At 29.9% G+C, this 21,373-nt stretch overlaps 1 protein-coding gene across 1 annotated transcript in view; it reads left to right on the top strand.

The window, feature by feature from the left end:
- The window catches only part of LOC107442591 (peroxidase-like), a 125,365-nt gene that overhangs the window by 80,774 nt on the left and 23,218 nt on the right, over window positions 1-21,373 (top strand). The window contains exons 5-8 of the mRNA XM_087161231.1: window positions 5,987-6,204; window positions 11,445-11,615; window positions 16,767-16,934; window positions 20,829-20,930. Coding sequence (XP_087017357.1) covers window positions 5,987-6,204; window positions 11,445-11,615; window positions 16,767-16,934; window positions 20,829-20,930 — 659 coding nt within the window. The remainder of the gene's footprint in view (window positions 1-5,986; window positions 6,205-11,444; window positions 11,616-16,766; window positions 16,935-20,828; window positions 20,931-21,373) is intronic.

Here is a 21,373-nt window from a genome sequence, read left to right on the forward strand (position 1 = left end):
ATAGCTAAAGTTGGGAAACATGCGATAAAGCTGAAAGCTGAGGAGGATACGATGAAACCAAAAACGTATAAGATACCAGAAAACTTAAAGGGGAAAGTGGATGCACAGATCAATGAATTGCTAGCGTTAGGACTGATTGAACCGGTGGTAAGTGAGATAGCACACCCGGTAGTATGTGTTCATAAGAAAGACGGAACAATCAGGTTATGCATTGATTTCAGAAGTTTGAATGCTCTTACCGTTCCGGATGCATATCCAATGCAAAATATGATGGAGTTGAATTTCTTAGTAGGAAAGAAGAAATTCATTACTGTGCTAGATATGTTGAAGGGATATTGGGCTATACCGATGGAGAACGGCAGCAAACACCTCACAGCATTCCGAACTCACCGAGGCCAGTACCAATGGAATGTATTACCCTTTGGATTAAGAAATGCTGCTGCAACCTACCAAAGAGCTATGTCTAAAGTGGTTCAGTCCATGTCTGATTTCACTTGTGCTTATATCGATGATTTAGCAGTATTTTCTGATACGTGGGAGGAACATTTGATTCATCTTGAAGAAGTTTTTAAGAGATTGGAATATTTTAATTTCTCCGTGAACTTGAGAAAGTGCGAATTTGCTAGACAAAAGGTTAAATACTTAGGACATATTATTGGTTCAGGTAAACATGCTCCTGACAAAGAACGAATAAGAGTAATACAGAAATTAGAGGCACCCAAAACCAAAAAACAACTGAGAAGTGCTTTGGGATTATGCAATTTTTACAGGCAGTATATTCCAAACTTCGCAAAGATTGCTCTTCCACTAACAGAGCTTACTAAAAAGAAAGTTCCTAATGAGATTACTTGGAGCGAAGAAGCTGAGAAGGCATTCAAGGAATTGAAGACGTCGCTATGTAAGATCGCAGAGTTACAAGTCCCAGACATAGAGAAACCATACTACTTGCATACGGATGCATCTCAAAATGCGGTCGGATGTTGTTTAGGTCAGTTAGATGAAGAAGGAAATATTCGTCCCATAGCTTTCGGTAGCCAGAAGCTGAATTCAACTCAACAGAAATGGTCTACAATTGAAAGGGAAGCTTATGCTATTATTTGGGCTTTGCAGAGATTTGAAACCTTACTCTGTGGTGCTAAGATTATTTTATTAACTGATCATAATCCCCTAGTATTTCTGACGAGTGCGACACCCCAAAGCCCGAGGTTGCAGAGATGGGCGTTAGCCATTCAACGCCATGATATTGAGGCAAGTCACATCAAAGGATCGAAACTTAGTAATGCAGATGCATTGTCCAGACTGTAAATATAAACTAAAATAAGACTCTGAACATTTTTTCCTATTATTATTATTAGGTGATTAAAGTAAATACCTAGTGTTAAGTTAAACCTAAGATTCAGTGAATATTTGGGTGAATGTGAAACATAGTTTGTTTATGTGTAAAGTGTGACCCTTAAATTATTTGCCATATTCGATCTTTGGATCTAATATGACTCTGGGGGGAAGGTGTCAGGGTCACGTGATGTAATAACACGCATTTTCTGATGTTGCGAGCTAAAAGCTTGATATTATAGATATATTCATTTTTTTTGTTTTGGGTTTTTGGACGATGGATGAAAAAGAATAATAAAATGGTGAATTAGTTTTTGTAGAATTTTGCGTTATTTCTTTTGTAAAAGGTTACGACTGACAATGATGACGTGATTTTTCATTCAATCCAATAAGTATTGTATTTCTCCGTAATAATGATGTGATTTTTTTATTAGATTCCATAAAATATTTCTCAGTAATGGTGACGTGAATTTTTATTAAAACCAATAAGTATAGTATAAGTCAATTTTACTAAGGCTAAGTAATGATTCTTAAATACAAATGTTAAGTAATTATTATTAGATACATTGCACTTGGTATTAAGTCAGTATTATTAGATTTATTGTACAAGTCAAATAAGACGAGTACACTGTACTCGCTTTATTTGCTTAAACGATTTGCTTACACGTCTTATTTGCTTACACGATTTGCTTACACATCTTATTTGTTTACATGAGTTTACATTGTAACAAAATCTGGATTAAATTACGACCTAATGCACCGGCACTTTTCGTGCAACATCCGTAAATCCATTTTTACCGTAAAATATGCCGCAAATTTTACAGTGAAATTTATTTAATTAGAATGATTCAAGGATTTTACTATAATTATTGCAGTAAAAACTACGGTATGTCAGATTCTTTGTTCCGTATCATGTTCCGGTAAAATATTCCGATCGAATTACAAATCCGGCAAATTTTATTGGATTCAATTGCATTAATCAGCAATTTTAAGTAGACTTATGTTATAATACATTAAGGATTCATTAAGGATTCATTAGTAATCACAACCAAGCTTTTTATTTGTTTCAATAAGTTTATTCGCTAGTACTGTTGACTCAGATTTATAATTTAGCAGGTATAATGATTAAAGTTGATTTGAATACTTATTTTTATTTTAATTTTAAAAGGAATTAATTATTTCTTGAACTTTTTTTATTAGATCAAATATATTATTATGCAATATTATACTGTAAAATGAAAGAAAAAATAATTATATATGTTTAAAAAATTACCAGAAAAAAAAATTATAATATAGTAAAATATTAACTTATAATTTTTGATCATATAAATGAAACATTTTTTGCGTTTAAGCACTGTTGAATGTTAAGAAAATTGTGCCAATTACTCATATAATCAGTAATATGAAGAATCTATCTGGAATTCAAAAGCCCCTGATGCCACACAAGGAAAACAATTCTGACAAAATTATCGTACTGAATAGTAATAACATTTCTGGTACGAAAAAAAAACATCATTCTGATAATAAAAACACAATATAAGATATTTAAATCATACATTGGATAATTTTTCCAACCGATAACGGATTCCGACTAATAATATGATAATGTTTTACCGGTCTGGTTTTCAGATTTCTAGTTATTATTATTTCTCATTAAGTAAAAAATTTGAAACTGAAAAGTGAATTTTACTGAACAGAAAGATTATATGTCATGTATGGTAAAAAAAAAAGAATAAAAGTATAAAAAAAGAAGTCAAAAGTATAGTCCAAACTACCATTCTAGTAGTTTTGACTACACTTTTTTTTCTCAGTGCATATGTCTAACAAATGAACTAATACAAGGAAATTTGTCGAAATGAAATATCACAAACGAAAGATCTATATATCACTTTTATATGTTTACTACTCAGTATTTAGGCTTAAAGACTATTTTAATTTTTATCACATATTATTGTTTATTGGATTTCAAAGGAATTGCGCTAAAAACTAAAAACTTTCAAATTATTATGTGTATGTTTTCATTATCATGAGATCACACACTTATTCTCCACACAATTTTGCCCCGGTTTAATGAACTTCTGCTTTCAGAATTCTGCAATTAAATTAACTTTTTTCCAGAAATAAAATGAAAGCAATTTTTCAGAGATTATGACGTCTTTAGATAAGTTTATGAAAATACAAAAGGGAAAAATTATTTTGTTTATTTATCAATTTCCCGTCTATCTTTAATTTTCTCAATTTAGAAAAATGTCAAAAACATATTTTTCCAAAATATATTTGTAAATTTTACAAGTGTACTTCTGTCTCTAGTCCTTTGGTATCTTTAGTTTTGTAGAAATTAATAACAGGAATCGGCTTATGATAAACATTTTAACATTTTTGTCCGAAAATGCAAGGAAAAGTTAGAAGGCCAAATTGTCAATAACTTTCTGAGACAGTCTTGACAAGTTAAACTGACAGTTGTGAAGTTAAACAAATTGAGTGTAAAATTAACATAATTAGAATATAATAATAACATAATCAAAATATAAAATTAATTATTATATAAAATCAAAACTAAAGAACGAAACATTTTAATCATTTTATCAATATCTCAAACATCAAATCCAACATTAAAATTCAAAAACCAGATGCCTCATTTGCATATTAATAGTTCAATAACTAGACATCGAGACTGTTCTAATTTTTATCACGTTTTCTTTATTGCCAAATCTAAACCCCAGTTGAACTGTATTGATCTACCAAAACAAAAATTGTATTAGTTAAGATGATTTACTTTTAAATTCTTTTCTGTATGCCGTCCTGATCATAACTAGATCACACACTCACCATTTAACCATTAATCACCACAGATAAAACTGAAAGTTAACATGATTGTCCCCCCATCGAACAACTAGGTCACAAAACAGACCTCACCAAAGTTTTCAGTGAAAAGATCTTTATAGAGATAATAAAAACAGTTCCCGCATAAATTATCGGACCAAGTTCAGGAAAGGGTATTCAAATCGTATCGGTGTGAAAGTGAACTAATGGGTCTCACTCACCCAAAAAGGCGTTTGGTTTCTTTTAACGTGTCTGAAATGTGTTCTTTAATGCAGGTTATTGATTCATTATGCGTTTGAAATCGATAACTACCTAATCAATCTTCTATCTATTTCAACATAAATCAAAATTGAAAGAGTTGTAATAGTCTCATTTATATTCCATTGTAGTCCGGAGAAAGTAAGTTTGAAACTAGTTTCGATTACATTAAGACATTTAATATTTACAATTCTGGGGGATTGGAAGCTTTAAATGTCTCATTCATTAATTTAAAAACTGATCCGCTTTTGTTTTTTGTTTTTTTAAATTTTGTTTCTAGGTGAATTCAGGCTAAAATCATGCCGCGACTTAGAATCTAGGCGAATTAAATGAAATAATAATATTTATTATTATTATTTTTACATATACTAGATTCAATCTTAATGTTAAGGATATCTGTTGTCCAGAAATAAGAAAACCTCTATTTAAATATTAGAAATCAAATAAGCGTAAATATTTGTATTAAATACGTATAACAACTATCAAGTAATTTTTGTAGTAGAACATCGCTAATTTGTATCCTAGTATTCCAAAATTAGGGATAATAACGGGGAACATTTTTGTTTCATTGCATGAGATTTTTTAATCGATCTTAGATACTTTCGTATTGCTGCTTTTAAATCTGAAATCAGTTTACAAGCAGCACTTTTTTAAAGTTTTACTCCATTTAAAGTAATAGTTTTAAGGAGTAGTAAAGTTTAGCCCATAGTTTTTTTTTAAGTTTAGGATATTTTAGTCCATTTTCTGCCTAAATTTCCAGTTTAAAATCGCAACACATATCAGGGTGTCACATAAATGTTGCAACAAACTGCTAGGGAAGTTAAACCACATAATTATGTCCGGAAGTGTCATCATACGCCACTAGGAGAGTCTCGTTATTATGAATTGTTTCTCTGTCTGCTTTTGAACAGTTCATAATAGGTTTAAATCTTAGTCACGTGCGACGGCATTTTCGAGCATGTATCCATATGCAATTTTAATCCTGATAATGCGTCCTCACTCCTCTAGACTCTCTGTCGCATTACATTGTCGCATTATTCTAATCTGTGGCATTATTCTTGCAAACCTTTGCGATATATAATGGTTTTAAACTTGTATATTTTAGCAAAATATAGGCTAAAAATGTCCTTTTACAAAATCTGTAGCTTAAGGAGAGTGCTACCCTTTGTGATATATAACGGTTTTAAACTTGTACATATTGACAAAATATAGACTAAAAATGTCCTTTTACAAAATCTGTAGCTTAAGGAGAGTGCTACCATTTGTGATAAATAACGGTTTTAAACTTGTACATTTTGGTAAAATATAGACTAAAAATGTCCCTTTACAAAATCTGTAGCTTAAGGAGGAAAACTTAAGGTCTTTGGTTAAAAGAAAATCAACTAAATCCACATTTTTTAAATTTAATATTCTTAATATATTCTAATATCCTTAATGTATTCTTAAATTAATGCATTTTTTGCAGAAAAAATTCATTCATCAAACCATTTCATAAACACAATGTGTTAATCGTCGTCATTTTCAAATACTTTTTTTAAAAAAATTACTATCAATAATCTTTTTTTTTTTTCAGATTTGGATTGAGTCAGGATGCTATTGCTCATGGTCTTCCTCAGATTGACACATCAAAGACGGCCATCAAAGAGATATGCCCCACCTTCCTCCAGCCAGTAAAATGCGAAATATCAAGGTACAGGACACTCAGCGGAATGTGCAACAATCTTGACAACCCATCATGGGGAAGTGCTCGATCTGCAATGATACGATTCATTCCTCCTAATTACGGAGATGGTAAGTTCTTCTCACATCATTATTAGATTTTTTAAAAAAAACGTGTAGGAATGTACACAGAGAAAGAAGTATGCTATTTATTTTTAAATGATGTTTAATTTATAAAAATTTAATTTCTTTCAAAATTAAATAAATGCTATCTAAAAAATAATAGCTTTTAACACGCAGAAATATTTTAATAAACAGAACAGTAAAGAGTAGTAAATTACGTGACTGGTAATAATCATCGCTGTCTGCTTCCGCAACGATATAATCGCTTTTTAGTGATGGGTGTGTTTAAGAGATAGGCAAACTATTCAAGAAATATTTTTTTTAACTATCACAAATTATGTCAACCGTTTTATTTCCAGCAACATTTCCGACAGTATTAGTTCAGGTTATAGTAGAGGGAAAATGAGAGCTACACTCCACTTTTAGGGTTAATGACCTCTCTTACCATAGTGCTATGGGATGAGCGTTCCATCCCACTTCTTCGGATAGATGAACTCTCGTCTATAGGATGAGCGCTACACCAACTATGAGAGTTCAATCCCACTGATAAGCTCTTAGAAGGGAAGACGTAGCACGCTCTTAAAGCAGCATGGTTTGGACTAAACAAATGCGTCTTATAAATCTCGGGTATTTATATCTTCACAACTATGGATGTATTTGAAAAATTTGATGCTAATTTTTCGAATCTGAAACATGTTTTAAATAAATTCTTTATTGCAAACAATTATAAGAAATTCGCAAAGTGTCCACCATTTTGTTAACTAAATATATGCTCTTTACGTCGCATGGTTTAGACCAGTGGTTCCCAACCTGGGGGCGATCGCCCCAAAGGGGGCGATAGAGCTTTTCAAGGGGGCGATAATCCTTAGGGGGGCGATCAGGGGGCGACGAGTACTCAAAAGTTAAAAATTGCTAATAATATTAATAATAAAAGCTATTTGAGATTGAAATTGAAAATATATATGAAACCTATGGTTCTGGTGTAGACAAAGAATTATGATAGTTAAAAATTTAAAAAAATTCATGTGCAGGATCGTTTTCGTCATACGTTTTGGTATCGCAGGCGGAAATCTGATAAGTCACTCTGTTCCTCTGAGCAATAATACTGTTTCCTGGCGTATTGATGAGATGGCCGCCGACGTTGAATCAAAACTCATCAAATTTCTGAAAGAAGGTAAATTTGCGTTGCAGATTGATGAATCAACTGTGATAGATAACAAAGCTGTTTTAGCTTATGTGAGATTCATAAATAAGAGTAAGGAAATTAACGAGGAAATGTTGTTTACAAGAACTTTGTACACAGATACAAAAGGATCGTCGATTTTTAAATTGGTCAGAGATTATTTTGAGGTAAAAAAATTCCCCTCACAAATTTAAGTGCTTGTGCAACAGATGCTGCTCCAACCATGTCTGGTTGTCATACTGGGTTTCTGGGTCACCTTAAAAAAAAGTACCGGAAGTTATCTCACCATTCATTATGTCATTCATCGTCAACTTTTGGCAGCGAAAAATTGATTATTTCTGGAATCAATAAAATAAAAGCTAATTCTCCTAATAACCGTTTGTTCTGAGAACTTTGCCATGAAAATGACGAAGATTTCGAATTCCTGCTCCTACATACAGCTGTGAGATGGCTTTCAAAAGGAAACTGAGCCGTTTCTTCCAATTGCTGGATTCGGTTACTGAGTTTCGCGACACCACTGATCCGGTTTTAAGTGAGAGTTTGAAGCAACGCAAGTTGGAAACTGAGTATCTCACTCATAGTTTTGAAAAAATGAAGGAAATCAACGCAAAACTTCAAGGAAATAAAATGAACATTATCAAGGCTAAGGGAATCATATCTTCATTCATCGCCAAATTTGATATCTACAAGTCAAACATTGGTCGCAAAGAGCTAATGCAATTTCCAACTCTTAAAAAGTGTTCAATGGCAGATATCGAGATTCTCGAAAACAAAATCTTAATTTTTACTGATCACCTTGATCAGTTATGGAATCAAGATTTAAGGATTTGATGAAATTAGAAATTCTGGATTGGATTTTTGATCCTTTCTCTTTTGAAGTTGTGGATAAGCTCACTTCCTCTTTGTAGACTAAGATTTTAGATTTGAAGTATGACTGTGAGGCTAAAGTCGTCTTTAAAAAATACGGTTACGTGTTAGCTTGGGTAAAGCTTATGAGCACTTATCCACAATTGTGGAAACAGACTGAGCCGCTTCTCATCTCGTTCCCGTCAACATATTTAGTGGAGAGAGGATTTAGTTTTGTCTTCCAGCTGCTCACAAAGCAAAGAGATAGGTTGGACATTTGCTTCAAAGGAGACCCGCGTTTAAATTTGATGAGCATAAAACCTGATATCCAAGCCTTAACTTGAAATACACCAAGCACAGGGCAGTCATTGAAGTGGTAAAAATGTACTTTCTCCCTCTTCATTTTTTTCTCAAATTTTAGCTGTTAACGTTTTAACTTTTTCTTGATTACATTAAAATATAAATTTAAAGAAATGTACTTTTGTTTTAATTATTCCGTTTCAAATATCATTTCTTTTTGAAAAAATAAGATGCAAAATTTTTTTAATTAATTAAAATTGCGGGATAAATGTGCCTCCTTATTTGCATTACAATTTAAATTAAAATAAAATAACATAGCATATCTTCAGTGTTTGGTTGCTCACAAGCTACAATGAATGGTTTTTTGAGCAAAAAGAGAAAGGGGCGATGTGCGTCAGCCAACCCCAAGAGGGGGGCGATGGTCCACAAAAGGTTGGGAACCACTGGTTTAGACTAAACAAAGGCTTCTTAAAAAAATTTTAGTATTTATTTCCTCACATCTCCGGGTATTTTTGAAAATTTTGACGCTTACTTTGTAATTTGAAATAAGTTTCAAATTAAATGAATTTCACATTAAAAAAAAGTTGCAAAAAATCAGCAAAATGTCCCCCTCTATTTTTAAATATACGAAGGTTGTAAATTAAATGGTGGCAACTTAACCTTTAAACTCACAGAAGGACGGGCATGCGCAAATTAGATATGGGAGCTGTGAGGTGGGGCTGTTGTCGATGTGTAGAGTGCAAAAAAAAGTCGATTAGCTTAGAAGGGTAGTTGTTGTGTGGCGTTAAAGTGAGGAGTTTCGTTTCCATCGCTCTAAAGCATGTTTTCAAAAGGTGATCAGCGGTCGTGGCTTACAATCGAGGTTGCCCGTGGCAAAAATGCAACAGAATGCTATCGAGGATTAGTGGAAGCCTTTGGAGCAAATGCTTTACCATATAGGACAGTAGCACGATGGATTCAAGCATCTCGTCTTTTTTCGTCATTAAGCCTTTTCACAACATGTTTTAGAGCGATGGAAACGAAACTCCTCAATTTAACGCCACGCAACAACTACCCTTCTAAGCAAATCGACTGTTTTTTGCACTCTACACATCGACAACAGCGCCACCTCACCGCACCCATACCCTATTTACGCATGCGCGCCCTTTTGTGAGTTTCAAGGTTAAGTTGCCACTATTTAATTTACAACCCTCGTATGTTCTTAACTTAGCATTGTTTAGACTAAAAATTGCTTTTTAAAAATTGTCAGTTCCTATTTTTTGACATATACGAGTATTTTTGAAAGAATTGATGCTCATTTTTTAATCTTAATCAAGTTTCAAATTATTTCCTCATTGCAAAAAATAACATAAAATTCACAAATTGTCCTCCCTTTCATCAATTATACATATGCTCTTAACACATGGTTGTTTGGAATAAACGAATCCTACTTTTAAAACTTTTGATTACTCATTTCTTGAGACATATGGGTATTTTTGGAAAAAATTAATTCTCACTTTGTAATCTGAAACAAGTTTCAAATGAATTCCGCATTGAAAATATAATAAAGAATTCGCAATTTATCCTTTATTATGTTAACTATTATGCTCTTTACGTAGAATGGTTTGGACTAAAGAAATGCTTCTTAAAGATTTTGAATATTTATTTCTTCGCATCTATGTGCACTTTTGAAACATTTGACGCTTGTATTGTAATCTGAAACAAATTTCAAAGGAATTTTTCATTGGAGAAAGTTACAAAAAATTCGGAAAATATCCTCCATTATTGTAATTATATATATGCTCTTAACTTAGAATTGTTTGAACTGAAAATTGCTTCCTAAAAATTTGGGGTGCATATTTTTTCGCATCTATGGGTATTTTTGAAAAAAGTTGATGCTCCCTTTTTAATTTGAAAAAAGTTTTAAAACGAATTCCTCATCACAAAACGATTAAAAAAATTTCAAAATGTCCTCGATTTTTTTAACTTTATATATGCACTTTACGTAGCATGATTTGGACTAAACAAATGCTTCTTAAAAATTTTGGGAATTTATTTCCCCATGTATGAATTATACTCATGTATGGGTATATTCGAAACATTAGATACTTTCTTGAGCTTTTGTGGATGTACCTAAAGGGCCTGTACTTTATAAGTAACTTTATCCGGAATTTGTTACAGTGTGCATAAAAATCCGATCATCAGATCAAAAATTATTCCTGGTGTCAATTTTTTTTAGTATGTGCACTGTGATAATCAGGAAAAATATATTTTAGATTTTAAATACAGTCTCTGGCCAAATTATTAGACGCACTATAAGATTTTGGTTTGCACTCTTTTACGATCGTGTATCAATTGGTTAACATTGTAATGCAATACATTAAAAATAAATATAAATAGGAAGGACGTAAAAATTCTCCTGTATAAAAACCCATTACATGTATGTTTAAATTTAAAAGTATTGAATATGAGCTCGTGCAAAACGTGTAATTATTAAAAACCTACAGTGCGTCTAATAATTTGATCTAATTATTACAATATAATAATATAATACCTGATATAATAAATATTCTATATTTATGTAATAAATTGTCTAATTTATCCAATCGTCGAATTTATATTATATATTGTCCAATTTATCCAACCATCGAATTTATATTGTATATCTCCTAATTTAACCAAATGATACACTAAAGTAAACAAGTTCAAACCGGTTTCAGTCACGTAAAAGCAATCAAGCTGTATAGAATCCCCTGATAATTAAGATTTTACATAGAATCATATAGTGCGTCTAATAATTTTGCCAGGGACTGGTGAGTATTAGAAATATAATTAATATTAAAAAATATATTCTTATTTTTTCGGATATACTGTTTTGTATATTCTCATCTTCTACGATAATAATACGATAGATCATGTTGTTTATCGTTCTTATTTTCAGGTATTTCAATTCCCCGAAGATCATTTGACGGATCACCTTTGCCTAGTCCACGTGTAGTGAGTTTGGTGATGCATCATGATGTGAGTGAGCATGATTATGGTATATGCAATATGGTTGCTGCTTGGGGACAGATGTTAGATCACGATTTGACCAGAGCTGCTCCTTCTCTAGGTAAGATACACCATCAACCCAGTTTAGACGATATAAATAAATATCGATTTTTTTTTTCCTTCGCCATGGCCGGCCTTGGCAAGGAAGAGATTCGTTTTTAATACACGAGTGCACTGTTTTTTTTCTCCATTCACTTATGAAAGGTCAATAATTTTCTTATGTATCCCAGAAATAATTTTAATGAGGGTAAAATGCGTCTTTTTTTCCTTTAAACTGAGATGTTCTTTCTCAACTACAATGAAGATTAATATTTTGAGAAAATAAATAAACGAAATTTTTGGAAGAGAAATGTTAGTATTTTTTTTTTTTTTTTTTTGCAAAAATTTCTTATTTATTTGTTGAAGAGACTTCAAATTGGAAATTTTTACTTTCGATGTAAATTCATAAATGGATAGGTAAATGGATAAATTTATAAATGTAACTTTATAAATGGATAGGTAAATGGATAAATTTATAAATGCAAATTTATAAATGGATAGGTAAATGTATAAATTTATAAATATAAATTTATAAATAGATAGGTAAATGGATAAATTTACAAATGTAAATTTATAAATGGATAAATTTAAAAATGTAAATTTATAAATGGATAGATAATTGTATAAATTTATAAACATAAATTTATAAATTGATAGGTAAATGGATAAATTTAAAAATGTAAATTTATAAATGGATAGGTGTATGGATAAATTTATAAATGTAATTTTATAAATGGATAAATTTATAAATCGATATATAGACGTTCAAAGTCTCATTTTAAATTTTTTTCCGTATGTTTTTACATAGTCTTCGAGATTTTATTTTTAACTTACCGTTTGTTTCTTCTATAATTTTAGTTCATTAGTGGTTAATCGTAGCTTTGAGTTTATGAACGTCAACCATCTTTTTGAAATGTATTTAAGTGAATATATTTTAAGTAGTTTTTATGACTTTCACGTCAACTTGTTTACTTTATAGTTATTTTCTTATGTTCATTTTTAATTCATAAATTTAAAACCGTTTTTACTATGAGCCTCAAAACTCTTATAACAATTTCTAGATTATTAAAATTTATACGGAATTTTATGAGGTTATTTACTTTATTAATTTTTAAGTATGAATTCAAAAACGTTCCTTTGTAATTTTTTTAATTCCATAGTTTAGTCAAAAAGTATGAATGCATGAGCCTTTAAAATATAGGCATGGCATCAAGGTTTTATTACACAATGAATAGGCATGCGGAATTAACAATCTTTTTGTTCTTTTTTGTGTAATTTTTTGAGAAAGTTGGAAGTTTATTTATAGGGTTTAAGGGCTAATTAGTACATATTTTGTAAACCTAATTGAATGATGAATCACAAGTTTAAAGCATCTAATAAAAAACAGAAACTTGTTGAAATTAATTTTGTTCTTTTCAAAATAATTTTTAAAAATAAAAGTAAAAAGTTTGAGATTGCATGAAAAAATCTAAAATTCTGCGTATTTATTAGCATTTGAAAAAAGCGTTTCAGAACTCTAAAGTATTTATTATCATTAGAAAAAGTTCTGTAACTTTCCAAATTTTCGTAATATTAGATAAGAAATACTCCAAATCCAAAGTTTTATTGGCGTCAAAAAAAAGTTCTGTAACTTTTCAAATTTTCGTACCATTAGATAAGAAAATCTCCAAATCCAAAATATTTATTATCGTTTTAGAAAAACTCCTGTAACTTTAAAAAAAAATTTTTAAGATTAAATTAGAAAATCTCCAAATCTAAAGTATTTCTAACCGTTAGAAAAGTCCAGTAACTTTTCAAATTCTTGTACAATTAGATAAGAAAATCTCCGAATCCAAAGTATTTATTATCATTAGAAAAAGTTCTGCAACTTTTCAAATTCTCGTAACATTAGAAATAAAAATCTCAAAATCCGAAGTATTTACTGTCGTTAGGAAAAAGTCCTACAGATTTTTAAACTCTCGTATTATTGGATTAGAAAATCTTAAATCCAACGTATTTATTACCGTTTGAAAGAGTCCTGCAACTCATCAAAAGCTCGTAGAATAAGAAAATCTCCAAAATTTATGTATTTTTAATGCTAAAACTGTAATTTTACTCGCGAAAAATGTAACAATTTTATAAAACTTCGCAGAGACATAAAAGAATCTATAAATAATCAAAATTAATTTTATTTTAAAAATAAAGCATAAAATATTAGTTTTCGCAATTCGAAAGGTGAAATATTAATCAGAAAAAGTTGGAGTATTTCTTTTAATGGACTTTAAAACATTAATAATAATTCCTATAGAAATCAAATTCAAAGCTATTAAAAACAACTGAAATAATTTTATTGTTTTGGTTACACACACATTGCATATCACGAAATTAAATCAAATGTTACTTAGAAACAATTGAATTATTTTCATTGTTTATTTTACACATGCATTTATATAATTTATTCCTACCACGGTGTGTATTACATCATTCCTTTTTTCCGAATAATAGAAAACCAAAACCTTGAACACTGACCGCAAAACATAATAACAACTTAAATCCTCATTTACAGAAATCTTGACCGAAATATTCACACCATTCGGACGTGCGAAGATGTTAAAAAAATGAGCCATAATGACCATTCATCCAACGAGACAGCATTGTTCAAATCGTAAGAAAACCTCAAAAATGTAATTAAAAAAAATAGAAGATGTTAGATTGTATCAGTTTTCACATCAGGTTCCGTTTTACTACTTTTTGCTAATTTTCACTCTCGCCATTTTTCTAAGTAGGTTGTGCGACTCGGGTAAGAAAAATATATAATAATAAATGAAATGAAGACTTTATCCGTACATGATCTTTTTTAATAGTTCTAAAGAGATGTTCCAATTTCTAATTTCGAACGACTTCTTAAAAGATCAAACCCGGAAAATGAGAGTTAAAATGAGGTAAGTGCAAAAAAAAATGTTACAAATTACGTTCACGTGTGAAGATAAACGGCGCCCATGATCTAACGCTTTAAAATGCCGTTTATTTTCGTGATTTTTATCGTTCCTAAATTGAAAAAACTCAATAAATGAGAAGTTCTAGAACTAGAATTAGCCATATAAACAAGGAAATAACTTAGAAAACGTAGACGACAACAAGCTCTTTAGGCAAATTCTTTTTAATTGGAAAAATCTCTTTCATTTTACTTTTTTATAACTTGGTTTACATAATTATTAAGTTGATGCATTACAGAGGCAAAAAAATATTAAGTTGTTATTTTTCTATAATTTGCCTACTTTTTCAAGTTAAAAGTAATTAGTCGCTCTGATTAGTATTATTATTATAGCTAATTCATTTATTCATTCACAATAATTAAATTTTTAGTGATATTCTTAAAAGTGTGTGGGACATTAAAAAAAAAATTTTCGGGAAAAAAAACGTTATCCCTTATTATTATTGTAATTTTATAACCATCTTTGAGCAGCCGACCCAATTTTTTATGTTTGCAGCAACCAAAGTTCAAATCCGTTACTTTGTAATTTTGAACCCTATCCAGAAGAAACGGGAACTCCTGGATAAAGTATTGGGATAAATTTGACTTCATAGAAAACTTTTTGAATTAACCCTTTTTTGCGCTACATGGAGAATAAAACCACGAAAACCTCCATGGTTAGACTGACGACAAGGGGACTCTAATCCATGATCCGTCTACCACTGAGGTCAGCACTTTTGCCAGTGCAAGCCAAATGTGGAACTCATATCTACCAATGGGATTCGAACCCAGCCCACCTCATTGGAAGGCGAACGCTCTATCCCCTGAGCCATCACGGCTCCATTATTATTATTGTTATTTTATTTTATAACCGTAGTGGAATAGCCGTCACAATTTTTGAGTTTACGACTTCTGGTGTTAAACTCCGTAGCCTTCTAATTTTGAACCCAATCCAGAAGACAAGGAAACTCCTGGATCAAGTATTGGGTGAAACTTGCCATCGTGGGGGACTTTTTGATGGAACTAACCTGCATTTGCGTTTCATGGTGAGGAAGACCACGAGAATCTTCCACGGTTAGTCTGATGACAAGGGGCCTTTATTCATGATCCGTCTACTGCTGAGGATATTTCACATCAGCAATGTGGTGAGTGCAAACTGGATGCGAAATTCATATCGACCAACCATCCCTGTGATTTGAACTCTGTTCACTTCATTGAAAGGCGAACGCTCAATCCCTTGAGCCATCGCGGCTCGGGCTCTATTATTGTTATTATTAGTAATAAATATTGGTTAAGATAGCCCGATTAGTAAGACGCTGGGCTCACGTTCGCGAGGTCGTGAGTTCAAATTCTGCTAGTCGAGGAATTCCTTATATTAAATATTGACTGGTGCTCGTTAAATCTGTCGGGGTCAAAAATTCCTCCAAGTTCCTATAACAAATCAATACCTCTGGGGTTACTGAATTAGAGATTGATCAAAAGTGATATCTGGTTCAAGTCAGAATTACGATCTGTGGACGAATGAATGGGTCCTCCCAGTGAAACAGGCTGTGACGTGTGTGTGACTGAAATCGTGTTCTTGACCACAGATGACGCCACTGAAAAACAAGAGACGCAGCCGTCTGTCTCAAATTTGCTTGGTTTCTTATAGCAGGCTTGCTGGTATTGGCAAGTGGCATAAGGAAAAACAACATTATTATTATACCAATATGTAATATTATAATAATCAAACAATAGTTTAAAAGTTTTTCCATTTAAATTTAATGATAAGAGAGAATTATGTTTAGTTCCAAGAAAAAAATAGATTAAATTTCTTACTCATCGTTTAAAGAAAGATATGTTAAGTTTCTATCTGATTAAGAACGCGAAATGAGATAAAATTGGAAATTATCAATAATGAACTAAACTCAGAAATTTTCAATTTTTTTCCCTCGTGGTCATTTTTAATTTTTGTTGCAGTAAGCAATTTTTTTCAAACATTATCTACAAATTCAATTTATTTAAATAAGCAAAACAATCATTTTTAATATTGAACATTATATTTACAATTACTTCACAAAATATTGTTGCCTTTTTTTTCATAAAACTCTAATTTCTAATATTTTTAATTTATCTTTTTATTAAGAGTCTCATGAAGTATATCTTTATAAAAATCTTATAAAAGAGATGTGTACTTTTTTTTGCATATTTATTGTATGGTATAGCATCTATTTATTTCAGATGCTAGCAGCAGAAGCATTGAATGTTGTAAGACTGCTGTGGATAAAAGGCATTACAACTGTTATCCTGTTGATATCCCCCAAGACGATCCCTTCTACAAATATTTTGAAAGAAGGTGCATGAATTTTGCAAGATCTTTGGCTGGTCTACAGCCTGGATGCAGACTTGGTAAGTACCAGCCTATGCAATGTGCGAACATTTTAATCTACACTGCAAAAAATTTGGTGTAAAATAGTTTATACTATTTTTTGGGTTCAGATAAACTAAAAAAAATGATACTGTGCACGAAGATGCGTTTTTCATTTATTTTTTTACTGTTATAGTTTGTTTTTATTTATTTTTAGTGTGCTTATTAACGAACAACACACATTTTCATGCACTTCTGAATCAATTTAAGAGCTTAACAAGTACATTTTTTGTAATATATTCACACTAATTTTTTCAAGCAATTGTTATTTTGTCATAGTTGATAAAATTTTTGATCTTGAGATAAACTAAAAAGTTTTTACAGTGCAAGTAGTCGCACTTCACTGTTATAACTTATTTTACCTTCGTATTTCTAGTTTTTCAACAACTTATATTTTTACGTGTGTTTGAATCCATTTAATAGTTTCATTGCAAAAGCATTTCCTTTTTTAGAAAAAATAAGTACAATTTTGGTAGCATATACGCATTAATTCTTTAAAACAATTATTATTTTGTCAATTTTATATTATTTTTTGCACGATATTGTTACCGTTTGGTACTTAATATTAGGGCTACCAACTTCCTTTACCGATAGCTAAGTTCATGTTTTAATGTACTATTCTTCGTTTTGTAAATTTTATTTAAAATCTTTTTCTTTTCATACCACTACATATATGTGATTCAGAAGTTGGTATGAAACGCCACTTTTTTCAGCTCTCACGTGGTTTTCAGCTCTCACGTTTTAAAATAATGAAAAATTATCAAAAATTATGAATGTTTTAGTTTTTAGTTGCTAAGCGATAAAATATTTTGCAAAAAACATGGTAGTTGGCAACTCTGCTTACAACTCATAAATGCGATTAAATAATTTTTTTCAATTAAAAATTAATTAATTCAATTAATTAATTTAATTAAGTACGAATTAATTAAATACGAATTAATTAATTTAATTAAATACGAATCAATTAAATATATTGAATTAATAAAAATTTATAAGAATTATTAAATTAATTGAACTTTTTAAAAAATATATATTTCATCCTATTTATCAGATTACTTTCTTCTGAGCTTCATAATTTTGAGAAAAAATCCCATTTTCTGTCGTAATTTAAAACTCGATTTTCAAGAGGAAGTTCATTTAAAAAAAATTCTAAATAACGAAACTTTTATTCTCAATGCGTGAATCTTACCTAATAATTAACACCTATTTCATTTTTCTTATGCCCCGGTTACCCTAAAATGCGTTTTTTGATAGTGAATTTAAAAAATAAAACAGTTACAAAAGTATTTTCAAATATGCTACGAATATATTTCGGAATACCAAACTGTTAATATTTTGCAAAAAATTTATTCATTTGACTAAATAACAATTGTTTTTGAGAACTTTAATGCAAATATATTACTAAAAATGTGCTTTTCACAGAAATGAAATGAAGCTATTAAATTGTTTCTAATGCGTTTGAAATTATTTTTGTCAATAAATAAGAACACAAGAGATTTATAAATATATAAAAGTAATTATAAAACTTAGAAGTAAATAAAAACTGTGACTACGTGCACTGTAAAAAATCTTAGTTTATCTCTAGACCGAAAATGGCAGTTACTACTTTACTCCAAATTTTTTACATGGTACACTAACAAATTTTATTTACCCAATTTAATAGCTGTCCAAAATTTTCATAAAGTCTCTAACGAAAATGCCATTACTTTTTCTTGTAATATATTTCTTCATGACAAATGATACGCCATACATCATTTAAGCATCCACTTTCATAAGTTCTTAATGCTTCATAAAATGTTATGTTATAAATTCTTAAACAATAGGATTTTTGTCTTAAGCGTTTAGTACAAATACAGCATATAAAACGCCCTTTTTTTATCAAGATTTATGATGAATGATAGCTTACGAATATCTTAGAATAATTTTATAAAAAATATACATCTCATTTTCAGTACTTATTTAAAATGTGCAAATTAAGAACGCAAAATCCTAAACTGAACCTTGCATATCTAAATTTCGTTCAAAAACGAAACTGGTTCAACATTAGTTAGTAGTTCATTAATCATTAGCTAGTGTTCAACATTAGTTATAAACATTAGCTAATTTTTTTCTTTTTCTTTTTTTTTTAGTTTCTCTAAAAGTAACTAATTAAAGGAGCTAAAATTTTAAATACCTAAATTTTCAAATTTGCAATAATATCCCAGCCAGTTCTTTGTATCTCATAAAGATTATAATTTTTATGAATGAGTTTTGCATACGACGCCATCTAGCGAGAAAAAATAGCAACATTAATTTAGATGTTTTATAAAAATAAATGATTTATCATAATAAACACCACTATAATCAATTCCAGATTTAAAAAATGAAGTAGGAAAAATTTGATATTTTATTTATATGTATCTCGGACGTTTAATAAGGATTAGTATTATTTACAGTAAAAAGTCTTTAGAGTACATTAAAATCTTAAGTTAATCTCAATTTCATAAAAGTTAATAAAACTTATCTAATTTTCAAAGTACAAAGTCTCTACATAATGTACAGTGCGCAAGAGAATAAACGCAGCACTATGAATAATTTTCGATCAAAGGATTGGATTTTCACGCACTAGGACTCAATCTTAATGGTCACCTCAAATATGCTAATTATTTATTGCAGACGAAGTTACGGAAAAAAATACAAAAACATACTTTCTCTGAATAAACATACTTTTTTGTCTACGGATTTGTATGACTAACAAAGAAAATACTAGGTGTAGCCGCAAATATGATCCCAATAGTTTGGTTAGGAAAGCGGTCTGAACTTTGGACTAATATTTTTGATTGACTTATGATTTTGAATTTTTGGGCTAATATACAAGAGACTGATATTTTTGTTGTACATGAAAATCGAACTATGTAGAGTATTAAATGAACTTTGTATTAAAGAATTAATAATTATTTTTGATTCATATGTTAAATTCAAATTATTCACAATAACGTCTGCAGCGTAAAAATAATAAATTTTTTTACATAAATAAAACTATGTATAGCGTCAACTATATTGTACAAAATATACATACACTTAAAAAATATCTTAAGTACAGTCATGATTCTATAATACAAAATTATATATCTTTTACTCTGCGTAGCTGTCAAATTATGTATTTTAATAACTGCATTGAACAAAAGCGCATACTATCTACTATACATTAAAATCAGATTTTGTATACTAATGACTATATTCAATATATTAATCAAAATGACTTGTAATCAAGATTGCATGCAATCATAATTACTTGCAATCATACATTTTGATTACTTGTAGTCATAATTATCCGTAAGCGTTTTTGTTGTGATTAATTGTAATCACAATTACTAGTAATCATGATTACAGTTGTGATCAAAATTTTTATTACAAGTAATTGATTACTGTAATCAACTATTGTAATCACGATTACAGCTGTAATCAAAACTTTTGAAGGTTTTAATCGCGATTACATGTAGAAGATTACTTTAATCGATTATTGTAATCATGACTACAGCTGTAATCAAAGTTGTAATCACGATTACAAGTAATTGATTACTTTAATCGATTGTTGTAATCCCGACTACAGCTGTAATCAAAGTTTTAATCACGATTACAAGCAATTGATTACTGCAATTGTTTGTTGTAATCATGATTACAGCTGTAATCAAAATTATGTTATTTTGTAATCATGATTACGAGTAATTGATTACTGTAATCGAAAAATGTAATCGATTACATTTTTGCCCAACTCTGCTATATTTTACAAGGACTTTGTGCAAGGATATTGTACAAGGACATTTTTTATTCTTTATAAAAATTAAAATTGCTAATTCGATTAGTTGTTTAATTTTTTTTATTATTATTTTCAGGTCCAAGGTGGCAAATAAATGCTGTATCAGCCAATATTGATGGAAACTTTATTTATGGAAGTAATGAAGAAACAGCTTCCCGATTGAGAGAATTTAAAGGAGGTAATTCATTAACATTTTGACCATAAATGTGCAAATTTAAAAATAATATACATAAAAAAATTAACCAGAATATTAATTAAATTTGATTTTTTGTTATTTACTATCCATTTTTTCTAAAAATATTCACGATTTTTCTGTATCTGAAGATTTTCCCAAAATAACATTTTTCTAAAATTTAAACCACCATAATGTTTTGTAGGGAAGTGTCGATTCCTAAATACAGTATGATTTTAAATATTTTTAACTTTTACGAGTCAGAAAAATTCGAGCAAAATTTTATACAAAAAGAGTCATGAAGTTTATCATTATATTGCTCAAAATTCTTTTGTGTGTCATTTATTTTATTTGTATTTTAAGTTATCCATTTAGTTTTATTTTAATAGATAATTTAATTTGCTTTTAAGTAATTTGTATTTTTGTAATACTTATTTAAATATAACTCT

The sequence above is a fragment of the Parasteatoda tepidariorum genome, chromosome 4, assembly GCF_982258835.1.
Source record: "Parasteatoda tepidariorum strain Cologne lab strain chromosome 4, Ptep-v5.0, whole genome shotgun sequence".
NCBI lineage: Eukaryota > Metazoa > Arthropoda > Arachnida > Araneae > Theridiidae > Parasteatoda > Parasteatoda tepidariorum.